The 12,842-nt window shown below is 37.8% G+C and overlaps 1 protein-coding gene across 2 annotated transcripts in view; it reads right to left on the bottom strand.

Annotated features, from left to right (window-relative positions):
- Positions 1–2,776: 2,776 nt before the first annotated feature.
- Positions 2,777–12,842, bottom strand: part of fhl2a (four and a half LIM domains 2a) — a 50,921-nt gene continuing 40,855 nt past the window's right edge. For both annotated transcript variants that reach the window (XM_061970590.2, XM_061970589.2), the window contains exons 3-6: positions 12,190–12,364; positions 11,939–12,108; positions 9,904–10,090; positions 2,777–3,255 (exon numbers count right to left, since the gene is read on the bottom strand). In XM_061970590.2, the coding sequence (XP_061826574.1) occupies positions 3,104–3,255; positions 9,904–10,090; positions 11,939–12,108; positions 12,190–12,364 (684 nt within the window). In that variant the 3' untranslated portion in view covers positions 2,777–3,103. The remainder of the gene's footprint in view (positions 3,256–9,903; positions 10,091–11,938; positions 12,109–12,189; positions 12,365–12,842) is intronic.

Here is a 12,842-nt window from a genome sequence, read left to right as displayed (position 1 = left end):
GTAGGTAACCTCCTGCAACAACATGGCAGTGTCTACTGTTCATACACTTTAAAATTGTGGAAAACATTTTTTCCAAATAAAATATGTTACAATTGTATCTTTAAATACTATTAATTATTTATTATTGTTCAATGCTGCTTGCCCTTACCACTACTCCAACATTGGGTGTGTTGCTGCTGTGTTTATAAACACTCAACGAAAGCTATGCTTTCCATTCGGGGGCGGTATAGCTCGGTTGGTAGAGCGGCTGTGCCAGCAACTTGAGGGTTCCAGGTTTGATCCCCGCTTCCGCCATCCTAGTCACTGCCGTTGTGTCCTTGGGCAAGACACTTTACCCACCTTCTCCCAGTGCCACCCACACTGGTTTAAATGTAACTTAAGATATTGGGTTTCACTATGTAAAGCGCTTTGAGTCACTAGAGAAAAGCGCTATATAAATATAATTCACTTCCATTCCATTTTCTCATGCACTCCAAATCATTGTTGAAACTTACAGTAGGGAAGGGATTCATATGGCTCTATTCCTGGGTTGGTCTTGCGTTAGAGGAAGGGGGGGAGGGGGTATTAACTTTGTAATGCATACTGCTGAAAATGATGGAAAACACCATTCTACATAGCAATTGACATTGTGGTCAAAGTTGGAATTGTCACTCAACACATTTTAGAATATTCCAGAGCTGTAGAGGGTGTCCAAACCTTTTGACTTGGGGGCCGCAATGATCTAAAAAAAAGGTAAATATAAATATATATTAAAAAATATATAATATAATATAAATGTGAAAATTCAGCGATTTTGAATAAAAATAATCTAAAACTGGTGAAGTTAAATGGAAAATAACTATAGTATAATCACTGGATACATATAACAATTTAATTATTTTTTTTCCTTTTTACATTTTTTTTCTTTCCATGATGGCATGTGAGGCCCCGCCTCACCTGCCTCCCCTGACTGCACGTCAATATATATATATACACACACACACACACACACACACACACATATATATATATATATATATATATATATATATATATATATATATAATAGTACATATAATAATATAATGGATATATAATTAATACAAGTAGATATTAAGAGTATGTGAAAGTTTGACTCCCACCTTGTTTACTTCCGCGACAATCTCCTTAACGTTTTGTCAGAAATATCGAGCAGATAAAATGCGCCAAACATGGATAAGTGTGGAGAGTGTTTGGCATTTTTCCCATCATGCTTTGTAATGGATTTAAATGGGTGCAATTTTTAATTTCTTTATCGGTGATGGACGTTTTTTTAAAAATAATATCCACAAAGTTCAGTGATCATGTCCGTTGATATTTTGTGTTGGTTGTATGTTTTTATTTGCACCATGACTAGGGAAGGCTGTTTGCATTGGGTTATATATGTAAATGCTGTGCTTTGCCTCATTAACGAATAAACTTGCGTTGTTTACTACGTGTCGACAAGATAGAATCAAAGAAGACTTTAGATTTTTAAATATGAATGCAGTCTCCCTGCGGGCAATATTACTTAATAAACTCATGACTTCTCAGGGGCCAATTTCAAGACGTCAGCGGGCTGTAGTTTGGACACCCCTGCTATAGAGAGTATGGCTAACCTGCTTTCAACATTGCTATCGTGTTGACGCCGTGTAATTACGCGAGGGGTCTTTGACCAATCATTTAGGAGATCCTCTGGCCATCCTCACTCTGATTGGTCGAAAAAGCCCCTCACGTGACTACAGGGCGCCACGTTTGCTACCAATTTCGCAACTAAGTCGGTCATACCCTCTCTATACACTACTGACGTCTGGCGGCTAAAGTGGATAGTGCAACCTCCCCAATTCGTCACTGTCAGAATAATTGTATCGAAGTTATCACAAAAGCTGTCTTTGAACCTACCAAGAAGAAGGCTTGTAAAACTCCACTGTGTAGGGGGGGAAGCAACATGAAGGTGTTCTGTTTCTTTCATGTATTGTAATCAACAGGAAGATATTGTTTTGACCCAAGAACTACAAAGCGGAGAGAAGGCAGGATCTGCCCAAGTTCCAGACACCTCTTTTTTTAACTCTTTTACGAACCTCTTTTTGAACTCTTTTACGACCTCTTTTTTGAACCGACCTTTTCTTTTGAACTGTTTTGTAATCAAAGGCAATGGCTGTTTACGACCCCCGTCCCTTTGGAAGCAGCTGTTGCCGTGTGGTCAGGGAAAGTCCAAATAAAAGAGGAGGCGTACAATCTTTTGGCAGAGCGTAATGACACTGTAGAAGGGTACAGATGTACACGTTTGAGCCAAATTGAATTCTGTCACTGTTTGATTCTTTGCTTCTTGTCCTGTTTAAGTTAAGTTAAAGTACCAATGATTGTCACACACACACTAGGTGTGGCGAAATTATTCTCTGCATTTGAGCCATCACCCTTGATCACCCCCTGGGAGGTGAGGGGAGCAGTGGGCAGCAGCGGTGGCCGCGCCCGGGAATCATTTTTGTTGATTTAACCCCCAATTCCAACCCTTGATGCTGGGTGCCAAGCAGGGAGGTAATGGATCCCATTTTTATAGTCTTTGGTATGACTCGGCCGGGGTTTGAACTCACGACCTACCGATAATAGATGTCATCAGTGTTTGAACCTGGCAGTCACGTTTCATGTGTCAGGTAAACCATGACAAATGGGGCCATATGAATCCCCTTCCTACTGTAACTTGCTCGGAGTTTTTAAAGCCATTTTCTTCTTCCAATTATTGCAGTTTAGTAAAATAAAGGCTCCATAACGGTGTGAATAAATGTTAACTCTTTTATTTATAGTTGAATATTTCTACAATCCATAAAAGTCCACTTCATGCACATCTAAAGTTTACACCAGAGTTCCACAGAAGCGACAGGGGAATTAGTCAAGTTAAAGACGCATACAATGTGCATTCATATAGATTAGGCCGACAATACTTAATATCTGCAAACATGTCCTCTACATTCATGCAAGTAGTTAATGTGTTAGCATTTTTGAAAGGTTTCCAAAGTGGAAAAACAGCCGTGGCGTACAACAATGTACAGTCGCTGCTGATAAGGGGGCGCTCTATCCATCGGATGTTTTTAAATCGGCGGCTGCTTCAGATGTCCTTGCCGCACTCGGGGCACAGGATGTCGTCGCGCTCGGTGAGGAAGCCGCGGCCGACCAGGGACACGGAGCACTTCTTGCAGTTGAAGCAGTCGTTGTGCCACTGGCGCTCCTCGAAGGAAATGTACTTGCTGCCTCCCAGGCCTGAAACAACCACACTCAAAGCTTAAATATGCAAATTTACAGATTTTTATTTTTGTCCGGTGGTTAACTTCTTTACACTTGTACGACAGTGAATAACATTACTTCAAACAGAAAACAGGGGTTCTTAACCTTTTTGACCCCGGGGCCCAACTTTTCCACTACAGGGCCCCGGGACCCACCTAAATATTAACACTGAATTAGTACAAGCGGTAGAAAATGGATGGATGGAAAGTACATTTACTCCTGAATTTAATTGTATTCAATAATTCTATTTAACTGACTTACAGTTTAACATGTTAACAACCTTGCCAAATGATCGACACCAGGTGTTAATGGCAAATATTATTATTTAACACATAAATCTTAGGTTTAGGTCAGGCTGATTACAAAAATAAGCACTAATCAAATATACAGCACGAGAAGGGACTGAAAAAATAACTGCTGAAAAATAAATGTACGTACAATTATGTAGTGTTAAAATAAATAACGAAAATGTTTCTTAACTACATTTTTGGTAACACTTTAGTATGGGGAACATATTCTACGTAACAAAGACTTAATTAAGAGTTATTTGGACACTAGGGGAACATATAAGGCTTAGGGTTACTAATAAGGAAGACTCTTAGTTAATGGCTTACTGGTTGTACAATAAGACCATGCATAATAAGGCATTAATAAGTACTTAATAATGACTAATTAAGAGCCAATATGTTACTAATTTGCATGTTAATAAGCAACTAATTAATGGTGAATATGTTCCCCATACTCAAGTGTTACCACAAGGCATTAATAAGTACTTAATAATGACTAATTAAGAGCCAATATGTTACTAATTTGCATGTTAATAAGCAATTAATTAATGGTGAATATGATCCCCATACTCAAGTGTTACCACAAGGCATTAATAAATACTTAATAATGACTAATTAAGAGCCAATATGTTACTAATTTGCATGTTAATAAGCAACTAATTAATGGTGAATATGTTCCCCATACTAAAGTGTTACCAGAAGGCATTAATACGTACTTAATAATAACTAATTAAGAGCCAATAGGTTACTAATTTGCCTGTTAATAAACAACTAATTAATGGTGAATATGTTCCCCATACTAAAGTGTTACCAGAAGGCATGAATAAGTACTTAATAATGACTAATTAAGAGCCAATAGGTTACTAATTTGCCTGTTAATAAACAACTAATTAATGGTGAATGTGTTCCCCATACTAAAGTGTTACCAGAAAGCATTAATAAGTACTTAATTATGACTAATTAAGAGCCAATATGTTACTAATTTGCATGTTAATAAGCAATTAATTAATGGTGAATATGATCCCCATACTAAAGTGTTACCACAAGGCATTAATAAGTACTTAATAATGACTAATTAAGAGCCACTATGTTACTAATTTGCCTGTTAATTAGCAACTAATTAATGGTGAATATGTTCCCCATACAAAGTGTTACCAGAAGGCATTAATAAGTACTTAATAATGACTAATTAAGAACCAATATGTTACTAATTTGCATGTTAATAAGCAACTAATTAATGGAGAATGTTCCCCATACTAAAGTGTTACCAGAAGGCATTAATAAGTACTTAATTATGACTAATTAAGAGCCACTATGTTACTAATTTGCCTGTTAATAAGCAACTAATTAATGGTGAATATGTTCCCCATACTAAAGTGTTACCAGAAGGCATTAATACGTACTTAATAATAACTAATTAAGAGCCAATAGGTTACTAATTTGCCTGTTAATAAACAACTAATTAATGGTGAATATGTTCCCCATACTAAAGTGTTACCAGAAGGCATTAATAAGTACTTAATAATGACTAATTAAGAGCCAATATGTTACTAATTTGCATGTTTATAAGCAACTAATTAATGGTGAATATGTTCCCCATACTAAAGTGTTACCACAAGGCATTAATAAGTACTTAATAATGACTAATTAAGAGCCAATATGTTACTAATTTACATGTTTATAAGCAACTAATTAATGGAGAATATGTTCCCCATACTAAAGTGTTACCAGAAGGCATTAATAAGTACTTAATAATGACTAATTAAGAGCCAATATGTTACTAATTTGCATGTTAATAAGCAATTAATTAATGGTGAATATGATCCCCATACTAAAGTGTTACCACAAGGCATTAATAAGTAGTTAATAATGACTAATTAAGAGCCACTATGTTACTAATTTGCCTGTTAATAAGCAACTAATTAATGGTGAATATGTTCCCCATACAAAGTGTTACCACAAGGCATTAATAAGTAGTTAATAATGACTAATTAAGAGCCAATATGTTACTAATTTGCCTGTTAATAAGCAACTAGTTAATGGTGAATATGTTCCCCATACTAAAGTGTTACCACAAGGCATTAATAAGTACTAAATAATGACTACATAAGAGCCAATATGTTACTAATGTGCATGTGAATAAGCAACTAATTAATGGTGAATATGTTCCCCATACTAAAGTGTTACCAGAAAGCATTAATAAGTACTTAATTATGACTAATTAAGAGCCAATATGTTACTAATTTGCATGTTAATAAGCAATTAATTAATGGTGAATATGATCCCCATACTAAAGTGTTACCACAAGGCATTAATAAGTACTTAATAATGACTAATTAAGAGCCACTATGTTACTAATTTGCCTGTTAATAAGCAACTAATTAATGGTGAATATGTTCCCCATACAAAGTGTTACCAGAAGGCATTAATAAGTACTTAATAATGACTAATTAAGAACCAATATGTTACTAATTTGCATGTTAATAAGCAACTAATTAATGGTGAATATGTTCCTCATACTAAAGTGTTACCAGAAGGCATTAATAAGTACTTAATTATGACTAATTAAGAGCCAATATGTTGCTAATTTGCGTGTTAATAAGCAACTAATTAATGGTGAATATGTTCCCCATACTAAAGTGTTACCAGAAGGCATTAATAAGTACTTAATAATGACTAATTAAGAGCCAATATGTTACTAATTTGCATGTTAATAAGCAACCAATTAATGGTGAATATGTTCCCCATACTAAAGTGTTACCACAAGGCATTAATAAATACTTCATAATGACTAATTAAGAGCCAATATGTTACTAATTTGCATGTTTATAAGCAACTAACTAATGGCGAATATGTTCCCCATACTAAAGTGTTACCAGAAAGCATTAATAAGTACTTAATTATGACTAATTAAGAGCCACTATGTTACTAATTTGCCTGTTAATTAGCAACTAATTAATGGTGAATATGTTCCCCATACAAAGTGTTACCAGAAGGCATTAATAAGTACTTAATAATGACTAATTAAGAACCAATATGTTACTAATTTGCATGTTAATAAGCAACTAATTAATGGAGAATGTTCCCCATACTAAAGTGTTACCAGAAGGCATTAATAAGTACTTAATTATGACTAATTAAGAGCCAATATGTTGCTAATTTGCATGTTAATAAGCAACTAATTAATGGTGAATATGTTCCCCATACTAAAGTGTTACCACAAGGCATTAATAAGTACTTAATAATGACTAATTAAGAGCCAATATGTTACTAATTTGCATGTTTATAAGCAACTAATTAATGGTGAATATGTTCCCCATACTGAAGTGTTACCAGAAGGCATTAATAAATACTTAATTATAACTAATTAAGAGCCAATATGTTACTAATTTGCATGTTTATAAGCAACTAATTAATGATGAATATGTTCCCCATACTAAGTGTTACCATAAGGCATTAATAAGTACTTCATAATAACTAATTAAGAGCCAATATGTTACTAATTTGCATGTTAATAAGCAACTAATTAATGGTGAATATGTTCCCCATACAAAGTGTTACCATAAGGCATCAATAAGTACTTAATAATGACTAATTAAGAGCCAATATGTTACTAATTTGCATGTTAATAAGCAACTAATTAATGGTGAACATGTTCCCCATACTAAAGTGTTACCAAATTATCTATAAAATTTAATATAAAAGTTCAAATAAAAATACAGCTTCAACCCTTTAGTCGTAATTTTTGCGCTCATTAAACGTCTTTATTACTTGAGCGCCGAATTTCTTCTGTCGGTTTGATATTGTCATTACTGCTACAAGTGGTGCAAAAGTGTATTGCCACCAATTCCGCTGCGGACCACAGCTGAGAAACAGATATTTTTTGGCGGCCTTCGAGAGGGTGCAGTACTCGCGGCCCCATGGTTAAGAAACACTGACTTAAAACATTTTGCTTGTGCAGTTGGTGAAGTTTCATCGTGGTCCCTGTAAAAATTAGCCACTGCTAATAATAAAATGTAAAAAAACAATAAAAAAAGTGCAGAATTTAAATATTTTCCCTTATGCGTTTAAAAAAAATGTACATTCCTAATGTTTTTATAAGGCTGTCCGATACAACTTTTTACTTCCCATCGACACCGATGTTGGAGCCTGGAGTATTAATCCGATACAATATCAGAATGAATCATAATACATACTAATATCATTTTTGTTGTGTGGAATGTTTAAAAAAGGTTTGATCAAGTGATATTACTCCAACACTAACCTTATGGCAAATATATGCTTTGGCAGTGGAGTGTTAATTTGTTTTTGGCGACACCTGGTGGTCATAATAATTCAGCAAATTAGGCTCATGGCGCTGAAAGTTGAATATTGCGGACACGTTTGTTACTGTATACTTTCTAATACACTTCTGCCTTGGATACTTTGTATGTGTAAGTAGTATGCAACTATAATTATTTGATACTTGTTTAAATAAGATAGTGTAGACTTTATTCATCCCGCAGTGGGGAAATTCTGAGGTTGCGGTGCATATTTTACATACAGTAACAAAGGTAAAATGTAATGAAAAAACGATATAAATATTAATACCACCACTATTTCCACCTAAGCACATATAGCACACTAAACAACTGCACTATGTATAAATAATAAAACAAAAACACTATCTTGACAGCTAGTCTTCAATTAAGGACACTTACCCAGCAGGCACAAGACATTGATATAACGTTGATTAAACATACATGTCCTTTAAAACTGACTTCGAAACAACATTGCAAAATAGTTCTATTTGTAAATTGACATTGTTGGTTGGGAAATGACTAATTTTCAATGGTCAAATCAACGTCAGAACCCAACATTGATTTAACGTTGTCAAAAAGCATGTTGTTTCAACGTTATGTTTGAGTTGCTCAACCTCAGGACCTAATTCAACAAGTTCTCAACGTTGTTTTAATGTCTTGTGCCTGCTGGGTACTACATATGTGTGTGCTATTGTGTGCTTAGCTGTTGTGTAGCTGCTAGCTCCTAGCAGCCGGTAACCTACCATGTTTTCTTTTTGTAAATAACTTCCCTAAAATACAAGAACAGACCAAACTTGTGTGCTTATTGGAGGCCATTTAGATGTTAACCAGCTTTACACGAGTAAACACGCTGCTTGTATCGGACCGTTTAGATCAGGGGGGTCTGCTCTAGAGCCGCATGCCCTAGTTGCTCCCTGGAGGTATTTCAAAATGTATGAAAATAGAAAAATAAATTTTTGTTTTAATACAAACATGACACAAACCTCCCTAATTGTTAGAAATCCCACTGTTTATATTAAACATGATTCGCTGATGAGAGTATTTGGCAAGCGCCATTTTGTCCTACTAGTTTAGGCGGTCCTCGACCTCACCGTAGTTTGTTTACATGTATAACTTTCTTCAACGATGCCAGAGAAAGGTGTGTTTTATGCCACTCTTCCTTGGTCTCATTTTGTCCACCAACTGTTTTATACTGTGCGTGAATGCACAACGCTGACTGTTGATGTTATTGACTTGTTGGAGTGCTAATGAGGCATATTTGGTCAGTGCATAACTGCAAGCTAATTGATGCTAACATGCTATTTAGGCTAGCTGTATGTACATATTGCATTATTATTCCTCACTTGGAGGTATATTTGAGCTAATTTAATTTCCTATGTCCTCTGTGTATTTAATTTATATTTGCATGTCTCATCACACATTATCTGTATGTAATATTGGCTGCATTTCTGATAGTTGTTTGTGCGCCATGTTGTTCCAGACCACAGCAAACGTTACCCAGCTTGCACAGATTGTTATAAATCCATTCGAAGAAGACACTTCCTTTAACTTGGACACACACATCTATACCTTTGGCCGTTCTAACCCAGTCATTTCCAGGAGTTATCTCACCCTCTGAGAAGCCTGCATTTTATTAATGATTTTCAATGTTGTAAAAATGTGTAGAATAAAATTTTAATTTCAACATTTCTGTCAACAAAGATTTGTCAGCCTGCGACACATAGTCATTTTGATAGTAGGCTAATATAGCTAACATAGACACTTATGTTGACTTCATTGTATCACTTATAGAAAGCTTAATTTTTTTGCAGCTCCAGACATATTTTTTTTTGGTATTATTGGTCCAATGTGGCTCTTTCAACATTTTGGGTTGCCGACCCCTGGTTTAGATGCAAGCCGATATCATTTGATACTTGTTTTTTTTGCTTATACAAGGCTGATATCAATATCGGCTCGGGACACCCCTGGTTTTGAATAATTTGAAAATGTCCACACAAGTGTAAAAAGGAGCTAACCACTGATAATACCGAACTTACCGCTGATGGGTGTGGTGCAGGAGGCGCACTTCTTGGCATAGAGGTTGCAGAAGCAGTTGAGGCAGTAGGCAAAGTCATCTCTGGAGGTGAACCTCTGGCCAGACAGCTGCTGCTTGCAGCTCGTGCACAGGAAGCAGTCCTTGTGCCAAGGCTGGTCACGGTAGGTCACCCCGCCAGTGGTGATGGGCTAACGACGACAACAACAACTTGGTGATATGCTCGTTCAAACAAAGTTACACTTTCGCCCTTACACCCCAAAATGGTCCATATCGTAAAAAAATGTAAAAACGGCACCACTGTTATTTGTCCAGTAAAATTCAAGCGAGGGAGCTGACGGTTTTCGTTTTTGTTTTTACCGTAAAATATACCGTTGTTTTTACAGTGCATTACTGTAAATTGAAAAACGGTACCACTATTATTTTAAAGGACACACACGTGCGGGTGTTGTTTCTGGACTTCAGCTCAGCGTTCAACACCATCATCCCCGCAGCACTTGGTGAGCAAATTTCCCCCCCTTGGATTCAGTACCCCCCTATGCAACTGGTTGATTGACTTCCTCACAGACAGACCCCAATCTGTGAGAGTGGGCGACAACACCTCCAATGCCATCTCCCTGAGCACCGGCTCCCCCCAGGTCTGCGTCCTGAGTCCGCTGCTGTTCACGTTGATGACCCATGACTGCTGCGCCAGGTCCACTACTAACCACATTGGGAAGAATGCGGACGACACAACAGTAGTGGGCCTCATCCGTGAAAACGACGACATGGAGGAGGTGAAACATCTGGTTGGACTGTGCAGAACCAACAACCTGGTTCTGAACGTCGACAAGACCAAGGAGATCATCGTCGACTTCAGGAGGCACCAGTCCAGCCACGCTCCACTCTACATCAACGGCACAGCAGTGGAGATCGTAAGCAGCACCAAGTTCCTGGGGGTGCAGATAACTGACAATATGACCTGGTTCCTACACACTTGCTCTTGTAAAAAGAGCTCAGCAGCGCACACGCTTTTTGCGTCAGATGAAAAGAGCACAGCTCCCTCCCCCCATTCTCACCACATTCTACAGAGGCACTATAGAGAGCTGGACTGGAGCCTGCAGTGCCTCAGACTGGAAGTCTCTGCAGAGAGTGGTGAAAACAGCGGAAAAGATCATCAGGACTCCTCTTCCTCCTATCCAGGTAATCGCAAAAAGCCGCTGCCTGACCAGGGCTCAGAACATCTGTAGAGATTCCTCCCATCCCCACCAAGGACTGTTTTCACTGCTGGACTCTAGAACAGTGGTTCTTAACCTTATTTGAGGTACCGAACCCCACCAGTTTAATATGTGCATTCACCGAACCCTTCTTTAGTGAAAAATTAAAGTTTTTTTTTAAAATTCAAGACAAATTTATATGGTTTTTTTTACTGGTGCACAAAATGAACCGTTCAAAGAACAAAACCAACACAGTGCATAAACTCACAACAAATTACACACCTGCAAATCAGATGGAAAATTAGAGGGAACATTGTTTGGGGGTATCCATAGTACACCGATAGGGAGAAGTTTCTATTTACAAGATGAGTCGGGTGTGTTTTGACCACCGCGGCGGAGGCTCCACCGAACCCCTAGGGTTTGATCGAACCCAGGTTAAGAACCATTGCTCTAGAAAAACGTTCCGCAGCCTCCGTAACAGAACCTCCAGGTTCTGTAACAGCTTCTTCCCTCAGGCCATCAGACAAAACGGATTAACTCGCTGGAATATAAATACAATATAACATACATCCTTAGACGTGGATACATATGCAAAAAGTGAAATATATTTATCTGTACAGTAATCTATTTATTTATATCTGCACCTTATTGCTCTTTTATCCTGCACTACAACAAGCTAATGCAATTAAATTTCGTTCTTATCTGTACTGTAAGGTTCAAATTTGAATGACAATAAAAGGAAGTGTAAGTCTCTTTAAGTCTTAATGTTTAAATTTTGGCAACTGAGCTGCCGGTATTTTACCGTTCATTAAATCTACTGACCTACTTTGCAGCGCCCCCTACCTTCTTGCAGTGCACACACTGCATGGCAAACTGCTTCTCATAGCAGGGCACACAGAAGTTGTGGTTGTCCTTGGGGATGAAGCTCTTGGTGCCGATGGGCTGCTGGCATCGTTGGCAGGTGAAGCAGGTCTCGTGCCAGCTGTTGCCCTTGTGCTCCATCTTCCTGGAGCCTTGGCGGTCGGCGCACAGCGAGAAGGGAGGTCAGAAAAAGAATGGAGGCGTTTTCTTGGTTCGTATGGTGACTCCCTTACCGGGCATGATGGTTTTCTTGCACTCGTGGCACTTGGAGGAGTACTCGTTGGAGTAGCACTCGGTGCACAGGAGCTGCTCGTCCTTGGTGGAGAAGGGCTTGTCCGCCAGCGAGCGCTTGCACTGGAAGCACTTGAAGCAGTCCTCATGCCAGTGGCGGTCTTTGTAGGACAGGTCCTGAAGGGGACAGGGGAGACTATTAGAGACAAGGAAGGGGGGACTCATGAATTCTGGCCAAGGGTGCACTACCACTCCAGCTCCAGCAGATGTTGTTATTTCTCTCTCCTTTTACGATTTTCAGGCGAGTTGTTTGATAATTCTACCTCATTGATCATCGTTGTTGTTTTATGTGTCCCAGTAGGTCACTGGTGTGTGTGAGTGACGGGAGGAAAAGCATGTATAAATCAGGTCAATAAAGATTTGGCTTGAAATGGTTTGGTTGTTTATGCTGATTACAGTAACTGAGGAAATTACAAAATAGATGTGTCTAAAAAAATCCAGAGAAAATTGGTTAATGAGGTAATTAGGATTAAGCCCCATAAACTCTGCCTAGCAACACGTGTCTGAATTACTGCATCTATATTTCAAAATGTTATTTGAGTTCAGTTTTATAATTAATCACAGTTTTATTTTCTTGTCTATGTTTCCATGGGGA

The sequence above is a fragment of the Nerophis lumbriciformis genome, linkage group LG13 (assembly GCF_033978685.3).
Source record: "Nerophis lumbriciformis linkage group LG13, RoL_Nlum_v2.1, whole genome shotgun sequence".
NCBI classification, from domain to species: Eukaryota; Metazoa; Chordata; class Actinopteri; order Syngnathiformes; family Syngnathidae; genus Nerophis; species Nerophis lumbriciformis.
The sequence above is the reverse complement of the archived record's forward strand: the minus strand, read 5'-3'. Positions and strand labels throughout refer to the sequence as shown.